General features: G+C 45.8%; 1 protein-coding gene across 1 annotated transcript; it reads left to right on the forward strand.

The window, feature by feature from the left end:
• The first annotated feature begins 417 nt into the window (after positions 1 to 417).
• On the forward strand, positions 418 to 1,544 carry LOC109238272. Its single transcript, XM_019404708.1, has 2 exons — positions 418 to 1,019; positions 1,379 to 1,544. The coding sequence occupies exons 1-2, from the start codon at positions 418 to 420 to the stop codon at positions 1,542 to 1,544; spliced, it is 768 nt and encodes a 255-aa protein (XP_019260253.1).
• The last annotated feature ends 16,994 nt before the right edge of the window (positions 1,545 to 18,538 follow it).

Here is an 18,538-nt window from a genome sequence, read left to right on the forward strand (position 1 = left end):
TTGCGCCAAAGTTCGAGCTGATGAAGATGATCTAAATGGGCCAACCCAATGGTTAACTTCGGTACAAGCCGAGTCCAGAAAGGACCGGAGAAACGACAACATGAGAGTTCTAGTAGGAACTCGACCTAATCGAGAAATACATCAGCCCTACGTTAGAGGAACCCTCATGCCGCCCCCTCGCCATGATGACGACCCGTTCAGGCCACGAATAGGAACCCACCGAAGCGAGAGAGGTATGCCCCCTTTGCTATCTGCTCACAATTTCTGTGTTTCCCCATCAGAAATAGTCTACGCACTAGAGAAGCTAGGCACAAAAGTGAAGTGGCCACAGAAGATGAGGTCCGACCCGAGCACCAGAAAGTCCACTAGGAGCGCGGTCACAAAACTGAGGACTGCATCGCCCTAAGACAAGAGGTCATGAACATGCTTCACCAAGGACACTTGAAAGAACTTATGAGCGGCCGAGAGAGAGCCAACTTCGCCCGAGGAAGAGAATTGCACCAGGGACCTCCCAAACCACCTTCCCCAGCTCGAACCATTCAAATGATCAACGGAGGGGGTGACGATGCATCGATCAACAGCGTTAAGTTCACTACCACCCACAAACTCAAACGATCGATCACTCATGGACGGTACGATGAACTCGAAGAAATTATCATCTTCGATAAGTTGGATACCCACAGTTTTGTCTTTCCTCACTATGACGCACTTGTCATTACTTTATGCATTTTAGATACTGATGTAAAGCGTATTATGGTTGTGGATGGGAGTGGCGCGTGCATCATCTGCCCTCGAGTTCTCGCACAAATGAAGCTCGAGGATAGGATAGTGCCACACTGTATAATACTGACGGGATTTAACAATGCAATTGAGCGGACATCCGGAAAAATCACACTGCCCGTTCTGGCCGGCGGCGTCACTTTGGAGACCACTTTTCACATCATGGACAAGGATATGGCATACAACGCCATCATATGCCGACCTTGGATACACTTCATGAAAGCCGTCCCTTCCAGCTTGTATCAAGTCGTCAAATTTCCCACAACTTGGGGGGTATTCAACATTCGAGGAGAACAACGCACTGTCCAGGAATTCTATCGCATCGCCCAAGACTGCACACACATCCAACAACTGAAAGGTAAAGCTAAAGAAGCATAGAAATCAATAGGGTCGAGGCCGAGCAGGGACGAAAAAGATGTGATCAAAGATCCCAAAGTCGTAGAAGATGCAGGATCTATCATAGAAGACCTCGACCCCGTCCAACCCGATGATAACGACCACAACAAGAAAGCTTTCATCGGCCACAAGCTCCAGGAACTAGGTAAATTCCATAAATTTTTAAAAAATAACGTAGACCTGTTTGCTTTTTCCCATGCAGACATGCCAGGTATCCAAAAGGAGATAGCAACACACAAACTGAATGTCGACCCATTCCACCCTCGGTGAGACAAATCAGGCAGAAATTCAACGCCGCCATAAATGACGCAGTCTGCGAAGAGGTAGAGAAGTTGTTGGAAAACGGCTCCATCAGAGAGTATCCTTAGTGGGTCGTCAATGTGGTTATGGTGAAAAAGAAGAACGGGAAGTGGCGGATGTGCGTGGACTTCACAGACCTAAACAAAGCCTGCCCGAAGGATTCGTCTCCACTTCCTCATATCGATCAACTCATTGATGCAACGGCCGGTCACGAACTACTCGGCTTCCTAGATGCGTACTTGGGTTATAACCAGATCCTTAGAGAAGAGGAAGACCAGGAGAAACCACCTTCATTACCCATCAGGGAACGTACTGCTACAGAGTGATTCCTTTCGGACTGAAAAACGCAGGGGCAACGTATCAGAAGTTGGTGAGAAAAATGTTCAAAGACAAGCTTGGCAAAACAATGGAAGTCTATATCAATGACATGTTGGTCAATTTGAAAAGAAAGGAGGATCACATCGACCATTTAAGAGAGGCCTTCGACATACTCAGACGATACATTATGAAATTGAACCCCGAAAAGTACGCCTTTTGAGTAACCTCGGGAAAGTTCCTCGGTTTCTTGGTATCAAAACGAGGCATCGAGGTCAACCACGACCAAAGCAAAGCTATAGAAGGAATACCGGAGAACCTGACTAGTGAGAAACAAGTACAGAAGCTGACCGGCTGCATAGCCGCTCTGTTGAGGTTCATCTTACGATCCTCCGATAGATGCCATAAATTTTTTAGCGTACTCAAGAAAGACAATGGACTCCGATGGAACTCCGAATGTGTCGAAGTCTTGAAAGAATTAAAGGCATACTTATCTTCTCCTCCACTACTCGTCAAGGTCGAACGTGGTGAGTGTCTCCTCGTCTACCTGGCCTTGTCGGACGTGGCCGTGAGTGCGGTCCTAGTCTGAGAAAACAAAGGTACGCAATCTCCAATCTACTATATTAGCAAAACTTTGATTGACGCTGAAATGAGGTACCCGCACCTCGAGAAGCTAGCCATGCCCTGGTCATAGCTTCACGAAAGCTTAGACCCTATTTCCAGTGCCATCTCATCTCAATGGTCATGACTTTCCTCTAAGGAGTATCCTACACAAACCCGAGCTGTTGGGTAGGTTGGCCAAATGGGCCATAGAACTGAGCGAGCACGATATAACCTATTAGCCGGGAACGGCGATAAAGTCGCAAGTAATTGCCGACTTCGTCGCTGATTTCAGTGCAAAAATAATGCCCAAAGTCAAAAGGGAAGCCGCCAATACTTCCCCAAAATACACGACCTATGTATTCTGTACACCAATGGTGCCTCAAACGTGTCAGGATCTGGATTGGGACTCGTGCTCGAGGTCCCAATAGGCGAAACAATTCACCAGTCCATACAGTGCCCTAATATGACTAACAATGGGGCCGAGTATAAGGCCGTGATTGCAGGATTCAAATTGGCACTCAAGTACGGAGCACGAAGGGTAGTCCTCCGATGCGACTCATAACTCGTCCTCAATAAAGTCACAGGGACTTTCCAAATCAAGAAGCAGAGGCTACAGAAATACCTGGCCAAAATATGCAAACTGTTACCCGAGTTCGATGAATGTCGGCTTGACCAAAAACCGCAGAATATCAAAGCGCACGGTTTTGTCAAATTGGCGACGGTAACCGAAAGCATAACCGGAGAAGGAAACATGGTCACTCTCCTCCACTCATCGATCGATCAAACCGAGGTACGAACCATAAATCTAACTTGGGACTGGCGCAATCGTGTTGTCACATATTTGCAGGACAGAGTGCTTCCAGACGATAAAAAAGAAGCCAAAATGCTTCGAATGCAGGCGGCCAGGTACAATGTCATCAACAACGACTTGTATAAAAGAACGTATGGTGCCCCCCACCCCCCCGAAAAAATGCTTAGGCCCAACCAGACGCGGCGCGTCCTCGAGGAAGTTCGTATAGGTCACTGCGGAGCTCATACCGGTAATCGAGCTCTTGTCAGATGCCTCATACGAGCAGGTTACTACTGGCCCACCATGAAAAAAGAGGACGCCGACTTCGTAAGAAAATGTGAACAATGCCAAAAATACGCCCCCATGATCCACCAAGCGGGCGAACACCTCCACTCAGTCACCTCGCCTTGGCCTTTCACCAAATAGGGGATGGACATCGTTGGACCCCTCCCAGCAGGACAAGGTAATGTACGCTTTCTTTTAGTTTTAACTAACTATTTTTCCAAGTGGGTGGAAGCAGGTGCGTTCACCCAAATGCGCGAGCAAGAAGTTATCACCTTCATATGGAGAAATATTATGTGCCATTTCGGCCTCCCCAAAGAAATCACTTGTGACAACGGGCATCAGTTTACTGGAAAAAAGATCGTCGAGTTCTTCGAGAAATGGCACATCAAAAGAATACTATCCACGCCATATCACCCCGCGGGCAATGGGCAAGCAGAGTCCTCCAACAAGTCGATATTGAATATCATGAAGAAGAAGCTCGAGAACACCAAGAAACTGTGGCCAGAGTTGTTGCCGGAAGTGCTATGGGCAGACCGCACAACGCCAGTTACAAGCACAGGGGAAACACCGTACACACTGGTCTATGGGAATGATGCAGTAATACTGGTAGAGGTCAGAGAACCAAGCATAAGGTACTCACATAAGAACGGGCCGACAAACGGCGAGAGCAGGAAGAAAGATCTCGATGAGGTCGAGGAACAAAGAGACATGGCTTACATAAGGACGGTCGCTCAGAAACAACAGGCAGAATGATACTACAACAAAAAGCCAAGATCAGACCGCTCAAATCCGGAGACTACGTACTTAAAGCCAAAACACAGGCAAGCAAAGACCCTCGAGACGGAAAGCTAGAGACTAATTGAGATGACCCATATAAAATCACGGAGGAGAAAGCAAAGGGTCATTCAACCTAGAAACGATGGAGGGGAAGCTATTACCAAACAACTGGAACATCGCCCGCCTCAAGTACTTCAACTTCTAAGGAAAGATGTTCTCCGAGCCGTACTCTTTTTCCCTCACCTGAGTTTTGTCCCAATTGGGTTTTCTTGGTGAGGTTTTTAACGAGGCGACAAGGAGGACATCTCAAAGTTTAAGGCTCGAGCAGGTTCGATTGCAAGTTGGCAAGTTCATTGCTCGACCCCTCGAATACTTCTCCAGGCCGAACAATAAAGGGACTAGATAGACTGGGACTAGAATACCAGCCCGTAAAGCGTCTAAACTACTCCAATATATATATATATATATATATATATATATATATATATATATATATATATGAAAGCAAAGCATACAAACACATGATTCTCGCCTGTCTCCGCCAATTTTTAACTCCACGCCAATCAATGCACTCACATTCGACCTTGTTCGAATCAGATAAGAGTCAGTATTCGACCTCGCTCGAATTGACTCACATTCGACCTCGTTCGAATCGACTCACACCGACCTCGTTCGAATTGACTCACATTCAACCTCGTTCGAATCAACTAAGAGTCAGCATTCGACCTCGCTCGAATCAACTCACATTCGAACTCATTCGAATCGACTAAGAGTCAGTATTCGACCTCGCTCGAATTGGCTCACATTCGACCTCGTTCGAATCAACTAAGAGTCAGCATTTGACCTCGCTCGAATAGACTCACATTCGACCTCGTTCGAATCAACTAAGAGTCAGCATTCGACCTCGCTCGAATTGACTCACATTCGACCTCGTTTGAATCAACTAAGAGTCAGCATTCGACCTTGCTCGAATCGACTCACATTCGACCTCATTCGAATCAACTAAGAGTCAGCATTCGATCTCGCTCGAATCGACTCACATTCGACCTCGTTCGAATCAACAAAGAGTCAACATTCGACCTCGCTCGAATTAACTCACATTTGACCTTGTTCGAATTAATTAAAGTAACATTCGACCTCGTTCGAATTAACTCACATTCGACCTTGTTCGAATTAATTAGTGACATTCGTCCTCGTTCGAATTAATTACGAAATACATTCGACCTTGCTCGAATTATCGCAAATCGTCCTCATTCGAATTAGGAAAGAATTGTATTCGACCATGCCCGAATTCAACTCATACTCAACCGGACTTAAGTTTGACTGACAAGTTAACTTCGTTTGAGTAAATCATGACGACATGGGACTCCACCCAGATCCAATCAAAGATATACTCGACCATGTTCGAGATAACACATGCCGATAACTCTTCTAAAGCAACTATTTGAAGGAAAACATTCGAAGAAAAATAAAAGACCCGGTAACGTACAACAAAGGGTTATGATCATTTCATTCCAAAAAAATATCTTACAAAGGGCCAGAAAGACGCCCACAAAAAAGAGAAAAGACAAACAAAGACTACTAAAATATTACTCGGCAGCATCGCCCCCAGCATCATCTCCACCATCGCCCTTGCCATCGGAGTATTCATCATCGTACCAAGCACCTGACTCAAGCCCATCCAAACCATCTTCACCATAACCAGTCCCCGACGTAGCAGGATCGTAACCACAAGCGACCCGAGCTGAGCGTGCCTTAGCATGAACGTCTTTGAACTTGGCCTCAGAAGCCCTCCCCACCGTCATCAAGCCCTTGAATATGTCTAGTTGAGCCTCAGCATGAATCCACTTCTCGTACGAATCCCACGAAACATCGGGATAAGGGGAAGCATGAGATGAAGACGATCGAGCCAACATCTACGTCTTCTCGGCCTCAAGAACGACGATCTGCTTCTTTAGGTCCAAAATATCTTTCAAAAGACCACCAATCCGTTCGTTAGACCTCACCTCCTTGAGTGCAACTGTCTCAGCATCATTTTCCCGCTCAAATCTAAGGACACGAATAGCATCCTCCAATGCCGCCACCTTGGCCAAATCCGCCACCCTGGCCTCCTCGACCATCTCCGACTCTGCCACTTTCACGACCCCCTTGTTCACTCAGCCACGACCCCCTTGGAGATCGACACACTCAGCCACGAGCCCCTTGTTCACTTTGATCTCGTCCAACTTAATCTTGAGAGCCCCCTCGAGCTCGGTACATTTGCCGATGACTCTCACAAGCTCATCGTCTTTCTGCCTTAACTCCTCCCTGAGAGATTGGAAATTACCTTTCACACCGAATCGAGCACGCATCTCACGGTACTTGGCATGGTATTGAAACCATTTTCTTGAAAACAACCTTCCGCTTCTCCTCTCAGCTGGCGCTCTTGATCTCTAAAATAAGAGTCTAAAAGAGAAAAAGAGCCTAAAAGAATCAGTAAGAATAAAAAGGAGAAAAGAAGCAAGGTACAAGAATGAAAATAAGAATACAAACTCACCCGTAAAAGCCATTCCAGATATGCCTAACGACAAGTCGGCATCCTTAAATGAGTCTTGCTCTCGGCACCAGAATAAAGAGGAACCAAAGATGGGACCACACTCTCAGTGTTCGTCAATAGGCCGCAGTCCAAGGGAATGACTATAGAACGAGTGGATCCATCTGTTCTCACCTCAACCCTGGTAAACCCCTCATCGAACTTCCTTTCTTCCTCGAGGTCAACATCAGAACCGGACTCATAGTCATCTACGGTCACACCTTTTTCCCTCTCCTCGACAGATGAAGGAATGTCGACCGGCTCGGACGTCAACGGATCACTCCTCGGCGCGATCACGGAAACCTCTGGTAAGGGAGCAATCTCTGCATCTGGAACCGAAATCTCAGCGTTCGAAGCCACGTCGACCTCAAGTACGGACACGACTAGCCCTGGCTAACCCCTCGTTGACCCTTCGCCCCCTACTACCCCGCCTTCAACCTCTACTCGTTGCCATTTTAACGGAACCACTTCCTCATTGCTTGGCGACGACTCGTCCACCAAATGCAGTAAAGAAGAAGTCAGAGTCTCTGTTGATAGGGCAGCCGCCCGATGGCCGGGCCTAGACGATGTTGGGGCCTTAGAAGAAACAACGGTCCGTGCAGACTCGTCTACAGTCACAGTGTCTAGAGACCTGGTCGTGGTACCCGATTGATGAAAAGTGGGTGTGGGAGCCTTCACTTTCTTCGGAACCCTTCAACCTAACAATAAGGAAAAACTGCGTAAGAGAAAAAGAAAAACGATATCAAGGTCGAAGTGACTGAAGATCGAAACTTGACTCACCGGTTGAAGAAGGTTTACACCCAAACTTCTTATTGACGATGACCACTCATGGATCCCTACCGTGTGGGGTAAAATTTGAGCCACCCAGTTGCAAATATCGGTGACCAACGTAGGAGGCCCCTTCTCAGCTGCAGCACAAAGAATGATTAAGTCACCAAAGAGAGACAACAATCGACCAGTTAGCAAAAATACTTACAGGCAAAGTTCCACTCCTCGAGGAATTTGCTAGGGTTCGCCACCACGTGCTCGGTTATGACGTAGAAAAAGTTGACCCAAAATTCACGATTGGTCTTATCGTCCATTTTCACCACCAGTCCCTTGGACCCATAATGGCGAAGATGTATCATCGTACCCCAGTGAAAGCTTGGTGCGAAAGGATGTAGCAAATGGCGGATAAAAATTCCACGGTTGGCCAACTCCGCGTACTTTATCAACATAATGAAAAGTTTATAAATATAGGGAGAGAGATGGGCTGGATAGATGCTGTAATAGTGGCAAAATTCCTCCGCTAATGGGGGAAGAGGAAGAGAATAGCCCACTTGAAACGGGTATGCATAAAATGCGCAATACCCGAGATGATGAATATGGATCACATCGCTCCTAGCCGGGACCAAATCGATGTGAGCATAGATGTCGTACTTGGACCAAAGCTTGGCAAGGTGGATTTATTCCATTTCAAACTTTACAGGCTCATGCTCTTCCGCAGGTGACTTTGAGAAATCCAACCCGGTCCTGTCGTTACGGGGAACGATCCCCTCTACTGTGGGAAAGCTATCATCCTCTGTGACAATGGCCTCCCTTTCATCACGATCGGGCATGGACACTAATAACGGGTTCGGGCTAAGAATCTCCTCGGAATTGGAAGATGCACTAGCCTTATGATTGTATATACGCGAAGGAACTGTAAGTGAAGAAGAAATAACAATAGCAAAAGTTGGAGAAGATGCAAGTTCAGAAAAATAAGAGAGGAAGATATGCAGGTTCTAGAGACTGGAAGGTGTAAAGTTTCGTTCAAAAGGTTTCCCCCTTTGTTTATAGAGAACACCAACACACGAATCAAGAAAAGTAACCTCAAATGCGTTGAGATCGAAACAACAGGGACACAGGAAATGATGCAACGCATCAGGAAAATGCGTAATTATGACGCGTGAGGTTGTGACGTCATTATTAACCAGTATCATTAAGTGTAGCTCTCAAAGAGCCACGTCACCCTCTCGATGACGACTACAACTACTCGACCTCCCCATCCAAATTTCTCAAAACTGTGCTAGTGAAGTTTGCTTATCAAGGCACACCAAAAGACGACCTCGATAAGTGGAGGGACTAACTGTATGGGCAAAAATGCGACCAAGGAAATTTTGTACGAAGAAGTGACTATCGTGACGACGGTAACTCATTGTAGGAGGCCTGACCGAGGTCGATAAGTGGTTAACAAGAACGAGCCATCGTGTGGCTCATCTAGGTCGAATTCGAGTAGCAGGAACAGAACTAACGACTAGTATGGCCTTGGAAGTTTCAAAAGGAATATTCCCTTGAATATTCTCTCTGTTTTACGTTAGGGTTCTTTGGGAATATCCCCCCCCCCCCACATATATATATATATCTGTGTGTGTGTGTGTGTGTGTGTAGTAAGATAGATAAGGAGGAAAGGGGATAGGATTTTGAGAAGTACACTAGTAATAGGACAAGCATTCAGAGAAAATACAAAGAACCACTTTTAATAGAGATTCCACTTTTTTGTGAAGCATTGTATTGTCATTCCCATCAGATCCAAGAAAGAGTATATTATTCTCTGACACTCGTGTCACTTGTCATTGTTAGAGGAAAGAATCCTTCACCCTCTTCAATATTAGGTGTATCTTCCTCTCTATTTACATTTATTGTCGTTTAATGTTATTTAATGCATAGTCTTTCCACATACTATTACATTCGGCCATAATTACTGCTAGCATTTACACTCAACTATATTTTCTATTCATGTTATCCATCCCAGATCTAGAATTAATTATCCTTAACTAGGATTTACCCGTTATCTTCTTATCTAATTGGTTTAACAAAAGGTGTCATACTTTTTGGTCAAACAGGCTTATAAATCAAATAGGAATTATAGAACTCTAATAAAGCATCTTGTAACGTCCCAGCCGGTCATTTTAGTTGTAGCTCTGTTCCCTCATTTACTGCTCTTTTTTGTATTCTACAGCTGATATATAACTTACCGGGTTAGTTGGTTCGGGCCCAGAGTGATTTCAGAGTGAATTGAGACACTTAGTCTCTTATTTGAAAGCTCAAGTTGGGAAAGTCGACCGGATGTTGACTTATGTGTAAATGATCTTGGATTTGAATTTTTATGGTTTTATTAGCTTCGTTAGGTGATTTTGGACTTAGGAGAGTGTCCGGATTGTGATTTGGAGGTCCGTAGAAGAATTAAGCTTGAAATGGTAAAAGTTGGAATTTTGGAAAGTTTGACCGGGAGTGGAATTTTTGATATTGGGGTCGATTCTGATTTTCGGAAGTTGGACTAGGTTGGTGGTGTCATTTATGACTTGTGTGCAAAATTTGAGGTCAATCGGATGTGATTTGATAGCTTTCGACGTCGTTTGTAGAATTTGGAAATTTCAAAGTTCATTAGACTTGAATCTGTGTGTAATTCGTGTTTTTATGTTGTTTGAGGTGATTTGAGGGTTCGAATAAGTTTGTATCGTGATTTAGGACTCGTTGTATGTTTGGTTGAGGTCCTGGGGGCCTCGGGTTGATTTTGGGTGGTTAACGGACTTGGTTTTGAGTTGGTGAAACAGATGAAGTTTTGCTGCTACTGGTGTAACCGCACCTGCGGAGGGGGAATCGCAGGTGCGAGCCCGCAGAAGCGAAAAAAAAGAGGCTTGGCAGTGGCCGTAGGTGCAAGGTCCTTTTGGAACCAGCGAGGCCGCAGATGCGGGCCTGTTGCGCAGAAGTGCTTTCGCAGAATCGGATAGGGTAGCGTAGGTGCGGTAGCTAGGGACTTAAGTGGTTTCCGCAGAAGCGGAGGAATTATCGCAGAAGCGATTCCGCAGGTGCGAAAATATGGCCGCAGGTGCGAAAGGCCTGAGCAGAATGTTTACAAACGAGGGTTCGCGATTTTTGCTTCATTTCAACATTTTGAACTCAGACTTAGGCGATTTTTGAGGGGGTTATTGAGGTAAGCTTCTTGTACTCAATTTTGATCAATAGTCTTATTTCCCCATTATTTTTCCCACCTAGATTGTGCGGTATTGAGGTGAAATTTGGGGGTTTGAGGCTAGGGATTTGGAGAGTGAATTTTGGGGATTTAAATGGCCATTTGGTGTCAGAATTTGATAAATTTGGTATGGTTAGACTCATGAGTGAATGGAATTTCGGATTTTGTGACATTTTGCAGATTTCGAGGCGTGGGCCCGGGGGCCGGGTTTGAGCTAATTTCAAATTTTGGCTATAATTTAGTATTTTTCTTATGGAATCGATCCCTTTTGCCTATATTAATTGTACTGTATTTCCTCTGGCTAGATTCGGTACGTTTGGAGAATGATTTGGGAGGCAAAGGCATTTTGGAGTAGAGTTTTTCCCGGATTGAGGTAAGTAACACTTTCATTCTTGGTTCTGAGGGTTCGAAACCCGGAATTATGTGTTATGTGATTTGTATTGAGGTGAGGCACATTCCAAGTGATGGCGTGCGGGCGTGCACCGTGAGAATTGTGACCTGGTTGACTGCATGGCAATGTATATTGGTTCTATCTTGTTGATATCCGTGTTTTCATCATGTGATAAAGTAATTGAGCTATCAATCATGCTAGATATCATGTTTAGGCTTTCTGCCGGTACCGTTGGGACCCATAGTAGTCGTTTCTTGCTGTCATCTTACTTATTTTATTGATATTTCGACTCTGTCATATCCATTAATTTCATATCATATCTCAGTCTCAGTTATTTTTTATTGATACATCATATCATTGTTTTCGGGTTAGTTTTCATGACATTGTAAGCCCGTAAGTGAGACTAGAGAGATTGATGACTGAGTGAGGCCGAGAGCCTGATTGTGAGTGACAGTTATGGGATTGGGCTGCACGTCGCAACGGTTATACTGATTTATGATAGCGCTTGGGCTTAAGGAGCCCCTCTGGAGTCTGTACACACCCCCAGTGAGGGCGGTTGATATTACTGAGGGATGCATCTTCCCTGGACATGGATCTTGCCCGAAACATTTGATACCTTGAGATGGATCTTCTCCACGGGCTGGATATGCCTTCCTGGGTACTGGGTGACTAATGGTCAGTGATGTATATATTCCGGGATGGATCTTCCCTAGGCCGTATGGGCCATATACAGTACCGAGTGATTGAGCATTTGAGAGTGTGAGCAAATGACGCTGTCAGCTTGGTGCATCACATACAACATGTGCATTGGCATGTAGAAGTAGGAGAGTTATATTATTCATCGTTCATATTTGATCTATTTTACTGTTTTGAGCTATCTATTTTACTTGAAAGCATGCCTACGTTTCTGCACTGTTATTTTTATTTGACACTATGCCGAATTGAGTTTGTTACCACCTTTCAGTCCAAAGGATGTTCTTTTTACTTAGTGAGTTGGTTGTACTCACGTTACACCCTGCAGCTCGTGTGCAGATCCAGGTCCTTCCGGTCACGGCGGCTGCTGATCGAAGAGTCAAGATTCGGAGACTGTCGAGATAGCTTCATGGCGTTCGTAGGCCTTGACTCTCCTTCATTAGCTCTATCTGTATTTCACTTTTTATTCCCTAGAAACTGTAGTAGACTGTATTCTGGTATAGACGCTCATATACTTTGTGACGCCCCAATTTTGAGATAAATTGTATTGTATTTCGGATTGTTTCTGTTTTCAAAAAGGCTTTAATTAATTGCTTCCATCTTTATTTTCAATGTTTTTACTTTGTTGAGATGTTGCTTTCCTAGTTCCACGATAGGCGCCATCACGACAGTTGATTTTGGCTCGTGACAAGTTAGTATCAGAGCCTAGGTTATATAGGTCTCACGAGTCATAAGCAGGTTTAGTAGAGTCTTGCGGATCGGTAAAAAGACGTCTGTACTTGTCTTCGAGAGATTGCCAAACCCTTAGGACACTTCACATTCTTGAATTCTTATCGTATGAATCTGTTGATTTTGGTAACTAAACTTTTGTTATTCTATTCTCTCATAGATGGTGAGGACACGTACTATGGGGCAAGATGAACAACCACCAGAACCACCAGTCAGGGCCGCGAGAGATCGAGGTCGCAGTAGAGGCCGCGGCAAGGGTAGAGGTGCAGGTCGTACAACAGCTAGGGTAGCACCTGCAGATCCACCAGCTGCCCCAGTTCAGGAGTAGGTCCCAGTTCTGGATGATCCTGTGGGGCCTACTCAGGCACCATCTGTGCCCATTATGATTCCAGGCCTTCAGGAGGCCTTAGCTCAGATTTTGACTGTATGCGACAGTCTTGCTCAGGCGGTCTCTGTTCCGGCCGCACAACCACTTCTCAGGCCGGGGAAGGTACTCAGACTCACGCCACCCGTACACCAGAGTAGGTGATGTAGTGACTCCAGACACCAGGGGCGCTACCAGCCCAGCCGGTGGCAACTGCTCAGGCCCATGAGGTTCCTGTTATGACTAATGATGAGCAGCGGAGACTGGAGAGGTTTGGTAGACTCCAACCTCCATCTTTCAGCGGGGCAGAGTCGGAGGATGCCCAAGGTTTCTTGGACAGGTGTCAGAGGATTCTCAGTACAACAGGTATTTTGGAGACCAGTGGGGTCTCGTTCACTACATTTCAGTTTACTGGAGATGCCTTTAACTGGTGGGAGGCTTATGAGAGGCGTAGGCCGGTCGGTGCAGCACCACTTACATGGAAGGATTTATCCGTTCTCTTCTTGGAGAAGTACGTGCCACAGTCTCGTAGAGAGGAGCTGTGCAGACAGTTTGAGCAGTAACATCGGGATTATATGACTGTGATGCAGTACGAGATGAGATTTTTTGAGTTAGCCCGTCATGCAGTTTGGTTGGTCAACACTGATTCGGAGAGGATAAGGAGGTTCATCGATGGTTTCACATTTCAACTACGGGTGCTTATGACTAGAGAGAGGGTGTTTGGTGCTACTTTCGATGAGGTTGTTGACATTGCTTGGCAGATAGAGTTGGTCCGCATCCAGCAGCGGGAAGAGAGGGAGTCCAAGAGGTCTCGTGGATCAGGTAGCTTTAGTGGTGTTCCTTCTGGAGGTTAGTTCCACCACGGCAGGGGTCGTCCCTATAGGCATGCTCAGACGGCTCATCCAATTCACCGTGGTGCATCATCTGGCCATGGTTCACACAGTTCCTAGCAAGGTCACTCATCTCTCAGGAGGTTCAGCTCGGTAGTGGAGTCAGCCTACGACTTCAGCACCAGTTACTTCACCACCTGCCCAGCCAGCTCGAGGTGGAGCTCAATCATCTAGGGTTCGCCCTAGAGGGGGAGGCCGATCAAGTGGCGGTCAGGCCCGATTTTATGCACTCCCTTCTAGGCCAGATGTTATTGCTTCAGACACAGTGATCACAAGTATTGTCTCATTATGTCATCGAGATGCTTCTGTAATATTTGACCCTGGTTCCACCTATTCATATGTATCATCGCATTTTGCTCATTATCTGGATATACCCCATGAGTCTTTAGCTTTATCTATTCATGTATCTATGCCGGTGGGCGAAACTATTATTGTGGACCGTGTGTACCGGTCGTGTGTAATGACTATTGGGGGATTGGAGACTAGATCGATCTCTTGCTGCTTAGTATGGTTGTTTTTGACGTGATCTTGGGTATGGATTGGTTGTCTCCATGTCATGCTATTTTGGATCATCATTCTAAGACTATGAAGTTGGTGATGCCGAGGTTGCTACGGATTGAGTGGCGAAGTTCTTTGGACTATGTTCCCAATAGAGTGATTTCATACTTGGAGGCCCATCAGATGGTTGGGAAGGGTTGTTTATCTTATTTGTCTTATGTGAGGGATGTTGGTGCTGATACCCCTGCTATTGATTCTGTTCCGGTGGTGCGAGATTTCCCGGATGTGTTTCCTACAGACCTGTCGGGCATGCAGCCCGACAGGGATATTGACTTGGTGTCAGGCGCTCAACCCATTTCTATACCTCTATACAGTATGGCACCGGCTGATTTGAAGGAGTTGAAGGAGCAACTTCAGGAACTCCTTTGAGAAGGGGTTTATTAGGCTTAGTGTGTCACCTTGGGGTGCACTGGTTCTTTTCGTGAAGAAGAAGGATGGTACTATGAGAATGTGCATTGATTACAGGTAGTTGAACAAAGTCACAATCAAGAACAAGCATCCGGTGCCGCGTATTGATGATCTATTTAACCAGCTTCAAGGAGCGAGGGTGTTCTCCAAAATTTATTTGAGATCTGGGTATCACCAGTTGAAGATTCGGGACTCGAACATTCTTAAGACCGCTTTCAGGACCTGTTATGGTCGTTATGAGTTCTTTGTGATGTCTTGTGGGCTGACCAATGCCCCAGCAGCGTTCATGCATCTGATGAACAGTATATTTCAGCCTTATCTCGACTTGTTTGTTATTGTGTTCATTGATGATATCCTGGTATACTCTTATAGCCAGGAGCAGCATGCCCAGCATTTGAGGATTGTGTTGCAACGGTTAAGGGAGGAGAAGCTTTATGTCAAGTTCTCCAAGTGTTAGTTTTGGCTTAGATCAGTGGCGTTCTTGGGGCACATGGTGTCCAGTAAGGGTATTCAGGTAGATCCGAAAAAGATAGAGGCGTTTCAGAGTTGGCCCAGACTGTCCTCGGCTACGGAGATTTGGAGATTTCTAGGGTTGGCTGGTTATTACCATCGCTTCGTGCAGGGTTTCTCGTCTATTGCATCTCCCTTGACCAAATTGACCCAAAAGGGTGCTCCTTTTAGGTGGTCGATTGAGTGTGAGGAGAGCTTTCAGAAGCTCAAGACTGCCTTGTCCACGGCTCAAGTTGTAGTTCTACCATCAGCTTCTGGTTCTTACACAGTATATTGTGATGCTTCTCGAATCGGTATTGGGTGTGTTTTGATGCAGGAGGGTAAAATGATTGCTTATGCTTCATGCCAGTTGAAGCCTCATGAGATGAACTGCCATGTTCATGATTTGGAGTTGGCTGCCATTGTTCATGCGTTGAAGATTTGGAGGCACTATCTCTATGATGTGTCTTGTGAGGTCTTTATTGATCATCAGAGCCTCCACCACTTGTTCAAACAGAAGGATCTAAATTTGAGGCAGCGGAGATGGTTGGAGATGCTAAAGGACTATGATATCGCTATTATGTATCATCCGAAGAATGCCAATGTGGTAGCCGATGCCTTGCGTAGGAAGGCAGTGAGTATGGGAAGTCTTGCATTCATTCCTATCTGTGAGAGACCTCTTGCAGTTGATGTTCAGGCCTTGGCCAACCAGTTTGTGAGATTAGATGTTTCGGAGCCCAGTCGGGTTCTAGCCTACGTGGTATCTCGGTCTTCCTTATTTGATCGAATCAGAGAGCGCCAGTATGATGATCCTCATTTACTTTTCCTCAAGGACAAGGTTCAGCACGGTAATACCAGAGATGTGACTATTGGAGATGATGGGGTGTTGAGGATGCAGGGCCGGATTTGTGTGCCCAATGTGGATGGGCTACCGGAGTTGATTCTTGAGGATCACCACAGCTCGCGGTATTCCATCCATTCGGGTGCCGCAGAGATGTACCACGACCTGAGGCAACACTATTGGTAGAGGAGAATGAAGAAGGATATATTTGGATTTGTAGCCCGGTTTCTTAACTGTCAGCAAGTAAAATATGAGCATTAATGGCCGGGTGGATTGCTTCATAGGATAGAGATTCCAGAGTGGAAGTGGGAGAAGATCACCATGGATTTCTTAGTAGGTCTCCCATGGACTTCAAGGAAGTTCGATGCTATTTTGGGTGATTTTGGATCGGCTGACCAAGTACGCGCACTTCATTTCAGTGGGTATTACTTATTCTTCAGATCGATTGGCTGAGATTTACATCAGAGAGATTGTTCGCCTTCACGGTTTGCCAGTTTCCATCATTTCAGATAGAGGCACATAGTTTACATCGCAGTTTTGGAGAGCCGTGCAGCGAGAGTTAGGCACTCAGGTTGAGTTGAGCACAGTATTTCACCCTCAGGCGGATGGACTGTCCGAGCGCACTATTCAGATATTAGAGAACATGCTACGCGCTTGTGTCATTGATTTTGGGGGTTCATGGGACCAATTTTTGCCGCTTGCGGAGTTTGCTTACAAAAAGAGTTATCAGTCGAGCATTCAGATGGCTCTGTACGAGGCTATATATGGGAGGCGGTGTATATCTCCGGTGGGTTGTTTTGAGTCGGGTGAGGCTAGGCTATTGGGTACTGACTTGGTTCAGGATGCTTTGGACAAGGTTAAATTGATTCAGGAGCGGCTTCGTACGGTGCAGTCTAGACAGAAGAGCTATGCCAACAGGAAGGTCTGTGATGTGTCTTACATGGTTGGGGAGAAGGTATTGCTGAAGGTTTCACCCATGAAGGGTGTTATGAGGTTCGAAAAGAAGGGAAAGCTGAGCCCTCGGTTCATTGTGCCTTTTGAGGTACTTTAGAGGATTGGGGAGGTGGCTTACAAGCTTGCCTTGCCACCTAGCTTGTCGAGTGTGCATCCAGTATTTTATGTGTCTATGCTCCAGAAGTACATCAGTGATCCGTCTCATGTTTTGGATTTCAGCACGGTTCAGTTGGATGGTGATTTGACTTATGATGTGGAGCTGGTGGCCATTTTTGATCGGCAGGTTCAAAAGTTGAGATCAAAGGATATAGCTTAAGTGAAGGTGCAGCGGAGAGGTCATCCCATGGAGGAGGCTATTTCGGAGACCGAGCGGGATTTGCGGAGCAGATATCCACACTTATTTGAGTCTTTAGGTATGTTTCAAGACCCGTTCGAGGACGAATGTTTGTTTAAGAGGGGGAGGATGTAATGACCTGGCCAGTCGTTTTGAGAGTTGTAGCCCCGTTACCCCATTTACTGCTTCTTTTTGTATTCTACAACTGTTATATGACTTACCGGATCAGTCGGTTCTGGTCCGGAGTGAATTTAGAGTGAATTAAGACACTTAGTCTCTTAATTGAAAGCTTAAGTTGGGAAAGTTGACCGGATGTTGACTTATGTGTAAATAACCTCGGATTTGAATTTTTATGGCTTTGTTAGCCCCATTAGGTGATTTTGAACTTAGGAGCATGTCCGGATTGTGATTTGGAGATCCGTAGTAGAATTAGGCTAGAAATGGCGAAAGTTAGAATTTTGAAAAGTTTGACCGGGAGTGGACTTTTTTGATATGGGGGTCGGATTGGATTTCCGAAAGTTGGAGTAGGTTCATGGTGTCATTTATGACTTGTGTGCAAAATTTGAGGTCAATTGGACGTGATTTGATAGGTTTCAACGTTGTTTGTAGAATTTAGAAGTTTAAAAGTTCATTAGGCTTGAATCCGTGTGTAATTCGTATTTTTGATGTTGTTTGAGGTGATTTGAGGGTTCAACTAAGTTCATATCGTGATTTAGGACTCGTTGGTATGTTTGGTTGAGGTCCCGAGGGCCTCGGATTGATTTTCGGTGGTTAACAGACTTGGTTTTGAGTTGGTAAAACAACTGAAGTTTTGCTGCTACTGGTGTAACCGCACCTCCGGAGTGGGCACCGCAGGTACGATCCCGCAGAAGCGAAAAAGAGGAGGCTTGGCAGTGGACGCAGGTGCGAGCCCTTTTTCGCACCTACGAGGCCGCAGATGTGGGCCTGTTACGCAGAAGTGCTTCTGCAGAAGCGGATGGGGGAGCGCAGGTGCGGTAGTTGAGGACTTAAGTGTTTTCCGCAGAAGCGGTTCCGCAAGTGCGGAAATATGGCCGCCGGTGCGAAAGACCTGGGC

This window comes from Nicotiana attenuata, unplaced genomic scaffold, assembly GCF_001879085.1.
Source record: "Nicotiana attenuata strain UT unplaced genomic scaffold, NIATTr2, whole genome shotgun sequence".
NCBI lineage: Eukaryota > Viridiplantae > Streptophyta > Magnoliopsida > Solanales > Solanaceae > Nicotiana > Nicotiana attenuata.